Source organism: Oncorhynchus kisutch, linkage group LG25 (genome assembly GCF_002021735.2).
Source record: "Oncorhynchus kisutch isolate 150728-3 linkage group LG25, Okis_V2, whole genome shotgun sequence".
Taxonomy (NCBI): domain Eukaryota; kingdom Metazoa; phylum Chordata; class Actinopteri; order Salmoniformes; family Salmonidae; genus Oncorhynchus; species Oncorhynchus kisutch.
Genome location: NC_034198.2, coordinates 43,148,636 through 43,164,437, shown reverse-complemented (window position 1 = coordinate 43,164,437; position 15,802 = coordinate 43,148,636). Strand labels below are relative to the sequence as shown.

The following is a 15,802-nucleotide window of genomic DNA, read 5'->3' as shown; positions in this document are numbered from 1 at the left end:
TCTTAGTTTGTAGATGTAATCCGAAGACAGGTGTTTTATACAGCCTTCTGTGTTTTCTCCCATCTCTGTCATGGAGGCCATGAGGTCTTAGTTTGTAGATGTAATCCGAAGACAGGTGTTTTATACAGCCTTCTGTGTTTTCTCCCATCTCTGTCATGGAGGCCATGAGGTCTTAGTTTGTAGATGTAATCCGAAGACAGGTGTTTTATACAGCCTTCTGTGTTTTCTCCCATCTCTGTCATGGAGGCCATGAGGTCTTAGTTTGTAGATGTAATCCGAAGACAGGTGTTTTATACAGCCTTCTGTGTTTTCTCCCATCTCTGTCATGGAGGCCATGAGGTCTTAGTTTGTAGATGTAATCCGAAGACAGGTGTTTTATACAGCCTTCTGTGTTTTCTCCCATCTCTGTCATGGAGGCCATGAGGTCTTAGTTTGTAGATGTAATCCGAAGACAGGTGTTTTATACAGCCTTCTGTGTTTTCTCCCATCTCTGTCATGGAGGCCATGAGGTCTTAGTTTGTAGATGTAATCCGAAGACAGGTGTTTTATACAGCCTTCTGTGTTTTCTCCCATCTCTGTCATGGAGGCCATGAGGTCTTAGTTTGTAGATGTAATCCGAAGACAGGTGTTTTATACAGCCTTCTGTGTTTTCTCCCATCTCTGTCATGGAGGCCATGAGGTCTTAGTTTGTAGATGTAATCCGAAGACAGGTGTTTTATACAGCCTTCTGTGTTTTCTCCCTCTCTGTCATGGAGGCCATGAGGTCTTAGTTTGTAGATGTAATCCGAAGACAGGTGTTTTATACAGCCTTCTGTGTTTTCTCCCATCTCTGTCATGGAGGCCATGAGGTCTTAGTTTGTAGATGTAATCCGAAGACAGGTGTTTTATACAGCCTTCTGTGTTTTCTCCTGGAGAGATTCTAAATACAGATGAATCATAAATGACAGATATTAAAAACATTTGAATGTCCTCTCTCCACATGTCCATAAGTGACAGATATTAAAAACATTTGAATGTCCTCTCTCCACATGTCCATAAATGACAGATATTAAAAACATTTGAATGTCCTCTCTCCAAATGTCCATAAATGACAGATATTAAAAACATTTGAATGTCCTCTCTCCACATGTCCATAAATGACTATGTAAATATACTTTCTATATATATATATATATGATACCTTAAATTCAACAAAAGCCTTAATGACCCTGTTATTAAAGTCCAATAAAAGCAACATTATAAAGACGGCTCTTTATACATTCAGTTCAGCATCATATTATAAAGTACAATTTCGTTGTGAAAAAATATAACTGACCAGGCATGCATAAATTACGCAAATTCTGACCATACAAAGGCCTCTTAGATCAGATTTTGCCCTTTAATATTTATAATATTTACAATATAACAAATCATATGTACAGTTGAAGTCGGAAGTTTACATACACCTTAGCCAAATACATTTAAACTCAGTTTTCACAATTCCTGACATTTAATCCTAGTAAGAATTCCCTGTCTTAGTATTTACAATATTTTCAATATAACAAATCGTATATTTAGGAGTGACATCTCAAATGGCACCCTATTCCCTACACAAGTGCTCTAGTTTTGTCCAGAGACCTCTGTCCAAAGTAGTGCACTAAAAAGTGAATAGGGTGCAGCCATATATCATTCTCAGGGGGCCACGGCTGTCACTTTAATAGAAGGAGTTGACTTAGCATATCCTAGTAGGCACTGTACTGCACTCAACTGCAACAGCCAATCAGGGATCCCGAGTGTGCCTATTGGCTGACATTGCTGAGGATGCCTTGTGCTACTTGAGGGGGTTTATCTCATTCTCTCTCTCTCCCTTCTTTTCCATCCTCATCCTTTCATCTGCTGTAGTCAGCAGAATACAGGAGGAAGAGAGCAGAGTGTAGCACAGACACCGGAGCTGCTTGCACAGAGCACCCTGCAGGAGAGACAGGACCTGAGTTACAGAGCGGAGAAGGAGAGAGATAACGGGAGAGAAAGAGAGGGAGAAACAGAGAGAAAAAGAGATAAGCAGAGAGAGAAAGAACGGATAGAGATACATAGAGAAAGGTAGATAGAAAGAGAAAGAGAGAGAAAAAGTAATAGAGAGAAAGCAGGCTGTCTGCCTTAGGAATACTGCAGCTGCACTAAATCTCTTGGCTGTCACGCCAGCACTCACCGGAGGAGATAGAAGAGAGAGGAGAGTGATTTCACTAAGGATTTCATTGGTACGGTATCTGGGACAAATAGCGATGGGTACCCAACAAGACCGTCTGTCACCAGATCAAAGTTAAAAAGGAAAACTGTAGGAAAAGAAAAGTTCCTTTGGATTGCTCCTGTCTATCTTCTCCAGAAAAAGCATTAGATTCTACCTTTCTGTTTTCTTGAGTAAAGTGAAGGAGAAGAGAGAGAGTGCAGGATAACCTTGTGACTGTTTCCTAAAAGATGAACCGAAGGTACAGTAGAAGGAGGATTTCTGACTGACTCTTTGCCCTTTGCTCTCCACTGTCCTGTCCTGTCCGAGCACCCCCCCTCTCTGCATATACTCCCACTGCTCGGCGGGACAACACACTCATGGTGGATGCAAAGGGCCGGAACATGACATGTCTGACCTTCCTCTTGATGCTCCCAGAGTCAGTCAAGAGCAAGTCACCGAGCTCGAAGAGCTCCAAAAAGACAGTAAACAGTGGCAGCGCTGCCGGGGGCAGTACCGGGTCCAAGCTGCCTCCGGTGTGTTACGAGATCATTACCCTGAAGAACAAGAAGAAAAAGAAGATGGCAGATATTTTCCCTAAGAAGCAGGGTGAAGGGTCGTCCACCACCACGGTGCAGGAGAACCAACAACAGAACCTGAATAACAACAATACCATTCAGAACTGTAACTGGCAGGGGCTGTACTCTACTATACGAGAGAGGTAGGTGACACTAACTAACTAACCAACTTACTAATTAACAAACTAACTAATCCATATACTAACTAACCCATATACTAACTAACTAATCTACTAGAGAGGTAGGTGACACTAACTAACTAACCAACTTACTAATTAACAAACTAACTAACCCATATACTAACTAACTAATCTACTAGAGAGGTAGGTGACACTAACTAACTAACCAACTTACTAATTAACAAACTAACTAATCCATATACTAACTAACCCATATACTAACTAACTAATCTACTAGAGAGGTAGGTGACACTAACTAACTAACCAACTTACTAATTAACAAACTAACTAACCCATATACTAACTAACTAATCTACTAGAGAGGTAGGTGACACTAACTAACTAATATACTAGAGAGGTAGGTGACCCTAACTAACTAATCTACTAGAGAGGAAGGTGACACCAACTAACTCATATACCAGAGAGGTAGGTGACACTAACTAACTAACAAACTAACTAACTAACAAACTAACTAACTAACTAGAGAAGTAGGTGACACTAACTAACTAACAAACTAACTAACTAGAGAAGTAGGTGACACTACCTAACTAGAGAGGTAGGTGACACCAAATAACTAGAGGTAGGTGACACTAACTAACTAGAGGTAGGTGACACTAACAAACTAACTAGAGAGGTAGGTGACACTAACTAACTAACTAACTAACTAGAGAGGTAGGTGACACTAACTAACTAACTAGAGAGGTCAGTGAAACTAACTAACTAAAATACCAGAGAGGTAGCTGACACTGACTAACTGACTTACTAGAGAGGTAGGTGACACTAACTAACTCACTAACTAATATACTAGTAAGGTAGGTGACACGATCTAACTAATATACTAGAGAGGTAGGTGACACTAACTAATGAGAGAGGTAGGTGACACTAACTAACTAGAGAGGTATGTGACACTAACTAACTAATATAATAGAGAGGTAGGTGATACTAACTAATATAACAGAGAGTTATGTGACACTAACTAACTAACTAGAGGGGTAGGTGACTCAAACTAACTAGAGAGGTATGTGACACTAAATAACTAGAGAGGTAGGTGACACTAACTAACTAAATACCAGAGAGGTAGCTGACACTAACTAACTGACTTACTAGAGAGGTAGGTGACACTAACTAACTAGAGAGGTAGGTGACACTTACTAACTAGAGAGGTAGGTAACACTAACTAACTAGAGAGGTAGGTGACACTAACTAACTAGAGAGGTAGGTGACACTAACTAACTAGAGAGGTAGGTGACACTAACTAACTAGAGAGGTAGGTGACACTTAATAACTAATATGCTAGAGAGGTAGGTGACACTAACTAACTCATACCAGATAGGTAGGTGACACAAACTACCTAGAGAGGTAGGTGACACAAACTACCTAGAGAGGTAGATGACACTAACTAACTAGAGAGGTAGGTGACACTAACAAACTAATATACCAGAGAGGAAAGTGACACTAAAAAACTGACTTACTAGAGAGGTAGGTGACACTTACTAACTAGAGAGGTAGGTGACACTTACTAACTAGAGAGGTAGGTGACACGAACTAACTAGAGAGGTAGGTGACACTAACTAACTACTATACTTGAGGGGTAGGTGACACTAACTAACTACTATACTAGAGAGGTAGGTGACACTAACTAACTACTATACTAGAGAGGTAGGTGACAATAACTAACTAATATACCAGAGAGGTAGGTGACACTAACTAACTGACTAGAGAGGTAGGTGACACTAACTAACTGACTAGAGAGGTAGGTGACACTAACTAACTAGAGAGGTATGTGACACTAACTAACTCATATACTAGAGAGGTAGGTGTCACTAACTAATATAATAGAGAGGTAGGTGACACTAACTAACTCATACCAGAGAGGTAGGTGACACAAACTACCTAGAGAGGTAGGTGACAATAACTAACTAGAGAGGTAGATGACACTAACTAACTAGAGAGGTAGGTGACACTAACTAACTAATATACAGGAGAGGTAGGTGACACTAACTAACTAATATATTAGAGAGGTAGGTGACACTAACTAACTAATATACAGGAGAGGTAGGTGACACTAACAAACTAGAGAGGTAGGTGACACTAACTAACTAATATACTAGAGAGGTAGGTGACACTAACTAACTAACTAATATACTAGAGAGGTAGGTGACACTAACTAACTAATATACTAAAGAGGTAGGTGACACTAACTAACTAACTAATATACTAGAGAGGTAGGTGACACTAACTACCCAATATACCAGAGAGGTAGGTGACACTAACTAACTAGTATACTAGAGAGGTAGGTGACACCTAACTAACTAACTAACTAATATACCAGAGAGGTAGGTAACACGAACTAACTAAATAGATAGGTAGGTGACACTAACTAACTAACTCATATACCAGAGAGGTAGGTGACACTAACTAACTAGTATACTATAGAGATAGGTGACACAAACTAATATACCAGAGAGGTAGGTGACACTAACTAACTAATATACAGGAGAGGTAGGTGACACTAAATAACTAGAGATGTAGGTGACACTAATTAACTAGAGAGGTAGGTGACACTAACTAACTAACAAACTAATATACCAGAGAGGTAGGTGACACTAACTAACTAACTAATATACCAGAAAGGTAGGTGACACTAACTAACTAGTATACTATAGAGATAGGTGACACAAACTAATATACCAGAGAGGTAGGTGACACTAACTAACTAGAGAGGTAGGTGACACTAACTAACTAGAGAGGTAGGTGACACTAAATAACTAGAGAGGTAGGTGACACTAACTAACTAGAGAGGTAGGTGACACTAAATAACTAGAGAGGTAGGTGACACTAACTAACTAGAGAGGTAGGTGACACTAACTAACTAATATACAGGAGAGGTAGGTGACACTAAATAACTAGAGAGGTAGGTGACACTAACTAACTAATATACCAGAGGTAGATGACACACACTAACTAGAGGTAGGTGACACTAACTAACTCATATACCAGAGGTAGGTGACACTATCTAACTAGAGAGGTAGGTGACACACACTAACTAATATACCAGAGGTAGGTGACACACACTAACTCATATACCAGAGGTAGGTGACACACACTAACTAGAGAGGTAGGTGACACACACTAACTAGAGGTAGGTGACACTAACTAACTCATATACCAGACGTAGGTGACACTAACTAACTCATATACCAGACGTAGGTGACACTAACTAACTCATATACCAGAGGTAGGTGACACTAACTCATATACCAGAGAGGTATACGGTTTTTGGTTTGGGTATGTTTGAAAGATACTATCAGTAATTTTTAGAACCGTTTTGGGATGGCACTTTTTCAACCCCATTTCTCAACTTTGGTATGCACTGGAACACAGAAGCTGCCTGTCCTCACTAATGCTCTTATGGCTGAATAGAATTCTAGTGACCTAGTGAAAGCCTTCCTAGAAGAGTGGAGGCCGTTACAGCAGCAAAGGGCAAATCAACTCAATATTAATACCAGTGATTTTGAAATTAGATGTTGGACGGGCAGGTGTCCACATACTGTTGGTCAAGTAGTGTATGAGAGTTACTCTTACCCTACAACACAGGTGATGTACTTTGATCTTCCTCTGGTCTGTTTTCCAGAAACTCTGTGATGTTCAACAATGAGTTGATGGCTGACGTTCATTTCGTGGTGGGACAGACGGGAGGGACTCAGAGACTTCCAGGACACAGGGTAAGTGTAACCAGCGGGGATTGAACCCTTCTCCTGATCGGCATGGTCCAAGGGTGATATTTGAGATTAAGGTAGGGATCATTTATCACTAGAGCATGATTTCAAATAACCTCTGCGACATACTGTTATCACCATTATCTAACTGTCCTCCACTACTTAAGACTTTTATCTAACTGTCCTCCACTACTTAAGACTTTTATCTAACTGTCCTCTGATACTTAAGACTTTTATCTAACTGTCCTCCACTACTTAAGACTTTTATCTAACTGTCCTCTGATACTTAAGACTTTTATCTAACTGTCCTCCACTACTTAAGACTTTTATCTAACTGTCCTCCACTACTTAAGACGTTTATCTAACTGTCCTCCACTACTTAAGACTTTTATCTAACTGTCCTCCACTACTTAAGACTTTTATCTAACTGTCCTCCACTACTTAAGACTTTTATCTAACTGTCCTCCACTACTTAAGACTTTTATCTAACTGTCCTCCACTACTTAAGACTTTTATCTAACTGTCCTCCACTACTTAAGACTTTTATCTAACTGTCCTCCACTACTTAAGACTTTTATCTAACTGTCCTCTGATACTTAAGACTTTTATCTAACTGTCCTCCACTACATATGACAGTACATAGGTACATCATCATCATCTTCCAGTTCTCTCACCATCTCTTCTCTCTCTCTCCAACAGTATGTTCTGTCTTCCAGTTCTGTCTCACCATCTCTTCTCTCTCTCTCCAACAGTATGTTCTGTCTTCCAGTTCTGTCTCACCATCTCTTCTCTCTCTCTCCAACAGTATGTTCTGTCTTCCAGTTCTGTCTCACCATCTCTTCTCTCTCTCCAACAGTATGTTCTGTCTCACCATCTCTTCTCTCTCTCCAACAGTATGTTCTGTCTCACCATCTCTTCTCTCTCTCTCCAACAGTATGTTCTGTCTCACCATCTCTTCTCTCTCTCCAACAGTATGTTCTGTCTCACCATCTCTTCTCTCTCTCTCCAACAGTATGTTCTGTCTCACCATCTCTTCTCTCTCTCCAACAGTATGTTCTGTCTCACCATCTCTTCTCTCTCTCTCCAACAGTATGTTCTGTCTCACCATCTCTTCTCTCTCTCCAACAGTATGTTCTGTCTCACCATCTCTTCTCTCTCTCTCCAACAGTATGTTCTGTCTTCCAGTTCTGTCTCACCATCTCTTCTCTCTCTCCAACAGTATGTTCTGTCTTCCAGTTCTGTCTCACCATCTCTTCTCTCTCTCCAACAGTATGTTCTGTCTTCCAGTTCTGTCTCACCATCTCTTCTCTCTCTCTCCAACAGTATGTTCTGTCTTCCAGTTCTCTCACCATCTCTTCTCTCTCTCCAACAGTATGTTCTGTCTCACCATCTCTTCTCTCTCTCTCCAACAGTATGTTCTGTCTTCCAGTTCTCTCACCATCTCTTCTCTCTCTCTCCAACAGTATGTTCTGTCTTCCAGTTCTCTCACCATCTCTTCTCTCTCTCTCCAACAGTATGTTCTGTCTTCCAGTTCTCTCACCATCTCTTCTCTCTCTCTCCAACAGTATGTTCTGTCTTCCAGTTCTGTCTCACCATCTCGTCTCTCTCCAACAGTATGTTCTGTCTTCCAGTTCTGTCTCACCATCTCTTCTCTCTCTCCAACAGTATGTTCTGTCTTCCAGTTCTGTCTCACCATCTCTTCTCTCTCTCCAACAGTATGTTCTGTCTTCCAGTTCTGTCTCACCATCTCGTCGCTCTCTCCAACAGTATGTTCTGTCTTCCAGTTCTGTCTCACCATCTCTTCTCTCTCTCCAACAGTATGTTCTGTCTCACCATCTCGTCTCTCTCTCTCCAACAGTATGTTCTGTCTTCCAGTTCTGTCTCACCATCTCGTCTCTCTCCAACAGTATGTTCTGTCTCACCATCTCGTCTCTCTCCAACAGCTCTACACTGCTAAGAAGTACATTGTGCCCCACCTGGCCAGAGCCTGTGTTAACTTTCTGTTCTGTCTTCCAGTCCTCTGTCTCACCATCTATGCTCTCTCTCCAACAGTATGTTCTCGCTGTTGGCAGTTCAGTGTTCCATGCCATGTTTTATGGAGAGCTTGCGGAAAACAAGGATGAAATCCGGATTCCGGACATGGAGCCTGCTGCATTCCTGGCAATGTTGAAGTAAGGAAGAAGTCCTCTCGTTTTCTATATATTTCTGAATTCCAAATGTAACCTTTCTCTCTCATTATTGTTATCATCTTTCTTTCTTTCTTTCTTTCTTTTTCTCTCTCTCTCTCTCTGTCTCTCTCTCTCTCTCTCTTTCCCTCTCTCTCTCTCTTTCTCTTTCCCTCTCTCTCTCTCTCTCTCTTTGTCTCTCTCTCTCTTTCTCTCTCATTCTCTTTCCCTCACTTTCTCTTTCTCTTTCTCTTTCTCTTTCTCTCTCTCTTTCTCTCTCTCTGTCTGTCTCTCTCTCTCTTTCTCTCTCTCTCTTTCTTTCTCTTTCTCTCTCTCTCTCTCTCTCTCTCTCTCTCTCTCTTATCTCGCGTATCAAACTGTAGCTAGAGCCCTATTGTCCCTGGTTAACTATAGTGCGATATGAAAGGAACAAGGTACCATTTGGAACACAGACACAGTGTTGAAATGTACACTGATAATGTTATAGGCCTTGGGATGGAGGTGGTGAGGTCAGTCGAGAATAAATTCAGTACAAGAAAAGATACTGATTTCTACACCTAATATTTCACACACCTTTTTTTATAGCACTACATTAATCAATCATCAATAATAAGAGTCAAATCAAAAATAACTGATAAAAAATTATAATTATGATTATAATTATTCTTCTAATAACCACCCCTCTACCTGCACCTATCCCCAGGTACATCTATTGTGATGAGATAGACCTGAGTGCTGACACAGTGCTGGCCACGCTCTACACTGCTAAGAAGTACATTGTGCCCCACCTGGCCAGAGCCTGTGTTAACTTTCTGGAGACTAGCCTTTCAGCCAAGAACGCCTGCGTCCTGCTGTCACAGAGCTGTTTGTTTGAGGAGCCTAAGTTGACGCAGCGATGCTGGGAGGTGAGAAACCTTTGCGAATATTGTACTGACAAGGAGACAGTGGGAAACCTTTGTGAATAGTGTACTGACAAGGAGACAGTGAGAAACCTTTGTGAATATTGTACTGACAAGGAGACAGTGGGAAACCTTTATGAATAGTGTACTGACAAGGAGACAGTGGGAAACCTTTTTGTGAATAGTGTTTTGATAAGGAGACAGTGGGAAACCTTTTTGTGAATAGTGTTTTGATAAGGAGGTAGTTTTACTTCTGACAGCATTTATTGGAAAGAAAATGGGTCACTATAATAGGTTCAGGAACATCTTTCCTAAGATAGAACAGGATATGTAACATAGGGATAGGGCATCGTGCTTCTACACCTGCATTGCTTGTAACAAGGTTTCCGTAGGTGAACCTGCGGAAGGATCATATATCAAAATAAAAATAATAAATATAATAATATATAAAAATATAAATGCAACAATTTTAAAGATGACTTGAGTTACAGTTTATATAAAGTAATCAGTCAATTTAAATAAATAAATGAGGACAAAATCTATGGATTTCACATGACTGGGAATACAGATATGCATCTGTTGGTCGGGGCGTGGATCAGAAAACCAGTCAGTATCTGGTGTGACCAACATTTGCAGCACAACACATCTCCTTCGCATAGATTTGATCAGACTGTTGATTGTGGTCTGTGGAATGTTGTCCCACTCCTCTTCAATGGCTGTTCAAAGTTGCTGGATATTGACGGGAACTAGAACACGCTGTCATATACGTCGATCCAGAGCATCCCAAACATGCTCAATCAGTGACATGTCTGAGTATGCAGGCCTTGGAAGAAGTGGGACGTTTTCAGCTTCCAGGAAATGTGTACAGATCCTTGCGACATGGGGCCGTGCATCATAATTCTGAAACATGAGGTGTTGCGGGTGGCTGAATGGCACGACAATGGGCCTCAGGACCTCGACATGGTATCTCTGTGCATTCAAATTGCCATAGATAAAATGCAATAGTGTTCGTTGTCCATAACTTATGCCTGCCAATACCATAACACTACCACCACCATGAGGAACTCTGTTCACAACGTTGACATCAGCAAACTGCTCGACAACACGACGCCATACACGCTGTCTGCCATCTGCCAGGTGCAGTTGAAATCTGGATTCATCAGTGAAGAGCACACCTCTCCAGGATTGCAGTGGCCATTGAAGGTGAGCATTTTGTCGGTTACAAAACCGAACTGCAGTCAGGTCACAGGATGATGAGCCACAGAGATGGATGAAACAGTTACTGACAGTTTGTAGAGAAATTATTTGGTTGTGCAAACCCACAGTTTCATCAGCTGTCCGGGTGGACGGTCTCAGGCGATCTCGCAGGTGAAGAAGCTGTATGTGGAGGTCGTGGGCTAACAAAGTTTCACGTGGTCTTGCGTTTGTGAGGCAAGTTGGTCTTTCTGCCAAATTCTCTAAAACTACGTCGGAGGTAGCTTATAGTAGAGAAATTAACATTTTGTTTTCTGGCAACAGCTCTGGTGGACACTCCAATAGTCAGCATGCCAATTGCATGCTCCCTCAAAACTTGAAAAATCTGTGGCATTGTGAGTCTAAGCCCTGTCCAAGCTGATGGAGGTGGGGGGGAGGGGTTCTACTAAGATATAATTAATTGTTTTATTATAACCATGATTTTTTTTTTTGCTACTTGATTTAGAATTTTAAGACCCCTTGAAGTATCAAAAACATGTATCAAATGAAAAATGTTACATATTTATTTCTCCCCTGTTTTCAGGCGTAACATTTTTGGTAACCTGTCACATATTCACTACATAGAACAACACATAGTCCCCCTCAAAATATCTAAAGGAAGTTTGTTCTGACGTGTCTGTCCTATATCTGAGAAATAGAAGAAACATCAGGAAACAGTGTATTTAACCCCTGATTTTTGGTTCTAAACAGTCTCCATATATACTTCCATACATGTTTTCAACTGGTACCGGGGGACCTTCAGACGAGTCTTGGCCTGTGGACGAGTCTTGGCCTGTGGATGTCCTAGAAAAACAACAATATGTGGGTGGTTGTGAGGCCTGTGGATGTCCTACAGCAAAACAACAATATGTGTGTGGTTGTGAGAGTCTCATCTTTCCACAGAGGGGTCATGTTAGTGTGTATCCCAAACTGTTTGGACGCTACAGACAGAAGTTGGCGGATTGGCTGTACTGACTTCAGACAGGTCCCAAGACTCTTGTTGGGGTCGTAGGGCAAAATGGAGAACAAACCGTTCGGACGCTACAGACGATTTTGAGAGAAGGCCGCTTTTAGGGACTCCTGGTCTGATAAACACCTAAAGACCTCTATCTCTTTAACCTTACAGATGTGGACTGATGCAGTGAACAGAGAAGCATCTAGCTTAATTTGCAAATTAGATTTCCTCGGGGGTGCAAACATGGACCTTGGGCTAAAATGTGTTTATCATTGATGTTGTCTGTTATCTTCAATTTGATCAGTGTGTTGTCTCTGCATGCTGAAGAAGGATGCGGCCAAAACGCATCTATAGCCTACAGATTATTCACGCTGTCCATCCTCATCCCACCAGGTGATTGATGCCCAGGCAGAGCTGGCCCTGCGGTCTGAGGGTTTCACTGACATCGACTCCCAGACACTAGAGAGTATCCTCCAGAGAGAGACCCTCAACGCCAAAGAGGAGGTGGTGTTTGAGGCAGCTCTGAGCTGGGCCGAGGCAGAGTGTCAGAGACAGGACCTCACCACCTCCATCGACAACAAACGCAAAGTATTACTAACTGGATTACAGCAACAATGACAGTAACTAGCAACCCAACATTTTAGCCATTATGGCAAGAGGTTGACAAAGTTGCTAGGTGTTTTTTTAAATGTTTATTTCACCTTTATTTAACCAGGTAGGCTAACTGGCTCACTGGCTCCTAAAAAAGAAAACAAAAAGTCTATATACAGTGAGTGAAATGAGGTAAGATAAGGGAGTTAAGGCAATAAATAGGCCATGTTGGCGAAGTAATTACAATATAGCAATTAAACACTGGAATGGTAGATGTGCAGAAGATGAATGTGCAAGTAGAGATACTGGGGTGCAAAGGAGCAAGATAAATAAATATATACAGTATGGGGATGAGCTAGATAGATGGGCTGTTTACAGATGGGCTTTGTACAGGTGCAGTGATCTGTGAGCTGCTCTGACAGCTGGTTAGTTAGTGAGGGAGATATGGGTCTCCAGCTTCAGTGATTTTTGCAGTTCGTTCCAGTCATTGGCAGCAGAGAACTGGAAGGAAAGGCGACCAAAGGAGGAATTGGCTTTGGGGGTGACCAGTGAGATATACCTGCTGAAGTGCATGCTACGAGTGGGGTTGCCAGTGAGCTGAGATAAGGCGGGGCTTTACCTAGCAGAGACTTGTAGATAACCTGTAGCCAGTGGCGATGAGTGTGAAGGGAGGGCCAACCAACGAGAGTGTACAGGTCGCAGTGGTGGGTAGTATATGGGGCTTTGGTGACAAAATGGATGGCACTGTGATAGACTGCATCCAATTTGTTGAGTAGAGTGTTGGAGGCTATTTTATAGATGACATCGCCGAAGTCGAGGACCGGTAGGATGGTCAGTTTTACAAGGGTATGTTTGGCAACATGAGTGTTGGGTGAAGGTCACTACATTCTCTTATGAATATAATTATTGATGAAATCTTATACTGATATACAATAGTATGGCATGTTTAGGAGTACATTGTATGGCTCCTCAGTGTGTTAAGTATTTAGGTTTTACCAGGTGTGGTTTTAATATATGCAGTTGAAGTCGGAAGTTTACATACACTTTGGTTGCAGTCATTAAAACTAGTTTTTCAACCACTCTTGTAGTTTTGGCAAGTCGGTTAGAACATCTACTTTTTTTCCCCCAACAATTGTTTACAGACAGATTATTTCACTTATAATTCATTGCATCACAATTCCAGTGGGTCAGAAGTTTACATACACTAAGCTGACTGTGCCTTTAAACAGCTAGGAAAATTCCAGAAAATGATGTCATGGCTTTAGAAGCTTCTGATAGGCTAATTGACATCATTTGAGTCAATTGGAGCGTACCTGTGGATGTATTTCAAGGCCTACCTTCAAACCCAGTGCCTCTCTGCTTGACATCATGGGGGAAAATCAAAAGAAATCAGCCTAGACATCAGAATTTATTTTAGACCTCCACAAGTCTGGTTCGTCCTTGGGAGCAATTTCCAAATGCCTGAAGGTACCACGTTCATCTGTACAAACAATTTTTGTGGGCAGAACTGAGAAAGCATATGCGAGCAAGGAGGCCTACAAACCTGACTCTGTTACACCAGCTCTGTCAGGAGGAATGGGCAAAATTCACCAAACTTATGTGGGAAGCTTGTGGAAGGCTACCCGAAATATTTGACCCAAGTTAAACCATTTAAAGGCAATGCTACCAAATACTAATGTAAACTTCTGACCCACTGGGAATGTGATGAAAGAAATTAAAGCTGAAATAAATGATTATCTCTACTATAATTCTAATATTTCACATTCTTAAAATACAGGGGTGATCCTAACTGACCTAAAACAGGGATTTTTAACTAGGATTAAATGTCAGGAATTGTGAAAAGCTGAGTTTAAATGTAGTTGGTTAAGGTGTAAGTAAACTTCCGACTTCAACTGTATATATTGTTTTGAATAAATGAATGAATTAACCCTCTTTCTTTTGTAGGTGCTGGGCAAGGCCGTATTCCTCATTCGCATCCCCACCATGACATTGGATGACTTTGCCAACGGTGCCGCTCAATCAGGCGTCCTGACCCTGAACGAAACCAACGACATCTTCCTGTGGTACACCGCAGCCAAGAAACCGGACCTCCTGTTCGCCAGCCAACCACGGAAGGGCCTGTCTCCTCAGCAATGCCACCGTTTCCAGTCCTGTGCCTACCGGAGCAACCAGTGGCGCTACCGGGGACGCTGCGACAGCATTCAGTTCACAGTGGACCAACGCATCTTCATCGCTGGGTTCGGCCTCTATGGCTCCAGCTGCGGATCGGCGGAGTACTCGGCTAAGATTGAGCTCAAACGCCAGGGCCTTCTCCTCGGACAGAACCTGAGTAAATACTTCTCTGATGGTTCTAGCAACACATTCCCCGTGTGGTTTGAGTACCCTGTGCAGATAGAACCGGATATGTTCTACACGGCCAGCGTGGTGCTGGATGGGAGCGAGTTGAGTTACTTTGGACAGGAAGGCATGACGGAGGTGCAGTGTGGGAAGGTGACGTTTCAGTTCCAGTGTTCCACAGACAGTACCAACGGAACCGGAGTCCAAGGGGGACAGATACCTGAGCTCATCTTCTACACATAAATGAACTTAATGCCTAATGTGTACCTTCTGTGACCATCCACATGTCTGGTTCCGCGTCCTCTCACCTCCTTGGAAAAGTATCCCATGAACATGTGTGGAAGGGAGCGGAACGTTCAATATTGCAACATTTTGTTTGATTGGCCTAGTGCACAGTGCGGAAGAGGAAGGTATGAGTTATGGACCATACCATTAGTTTGGTAGTAAAATGACCTAGTGACCTCCTGGGTGGAATGTAATGAATATTTTTAATAATCAATTAACATTATTTTGAAAATCCAGTGTTTGTATGTCAAGTGGTGTTGTGATATTTCAGTCTTCTGTGATGTGTATCAATTGTAATATTGGGATGCAAACTCAAAATGTAATACATTTCAACTCGATGTCTGACATGATACAGGTGTCTTTTTTTCAGCCCATAACTATGTGTGTGAGGTGTATACCTTTGTAGATGTGTTTACTGCTACCAATAAATACTCTGTGTGACCCTGTGTTAGCCAACCGTACTAAAACGTTTTAAGGACTATGGTTGGATCGTCAAAATGTGTCCATGGTGTCTGAGAATGGATTTAGTTTCTAGGTGATAATTTATTTGCAGGTGCTAGAAGTCTTTAGGATAGTGGACACATTACTGTCTTCAACAGATATTTTCTTTGTACATTGTGTCAATATTATTTGGATTTCTCTCTTTCTGTACGTGCGA

General features: G+C 41.7%; 1 protein-coding gene across 1 annotated transcript; it reads left to right on the top strand.

Moving 5' to 3' along the window:
• Window positions 1–1,878: 1,878 nt before the first annotated feature.
• On the top strand, window positions 1,879–15,590 carry LOC109885946 (BTB/POZ domain-containing protein 3-like). Its single transcript, XM_031804597.1, has 6 exons — window positions 1,879–2,924; window positions 6,595–6,685; window positions 8,732–8,850; window positions 9,548–9,749; window positions 12,325–12,519; window positions 14,467–15,590. The coding sequence occupies exons 1-6, from the start codon at window positions 2,584–2,586 to the stop codon at window positions 15,100–15,102; spliced, it is 1,584 nt and encodes a 527-aa protein (XP_031660457.1). The 5' UTR covers window positions 1,879–2,583; the 3' UTR covers window positions 15,103–15,590.
• Window positions 15,591–15,802: the final 212 nt, after the last annotated feature.

What these genes read in the sequence shown, in the direction of transcription:
- LOC109885946 (XM_031804597.1), top strand. Translation starts at nt 2,584, where the DNA reads ATGGTGGATGCAAAGGGCCGGAACATGACATGTCTGACCTTCCTCTTG. An exon ending in TACTCTACTATACGAGAGAG is followed by an intron (nt 2,925 to 6,594) that starts GTAGGTGACACT and finishes TCTGTTTTCCAG; the next exon opens with AAACTCTGTGATGTTCAACA. An exon ending in GCATTCCTGGCAATGTTGAA is followed by an intron (nt 8,851 to 9,547) that starts GTAAGGAAGAAG and finishes ACCTATCCCCAG; the next exon opens with GTACATCTATTGTGATGAGA.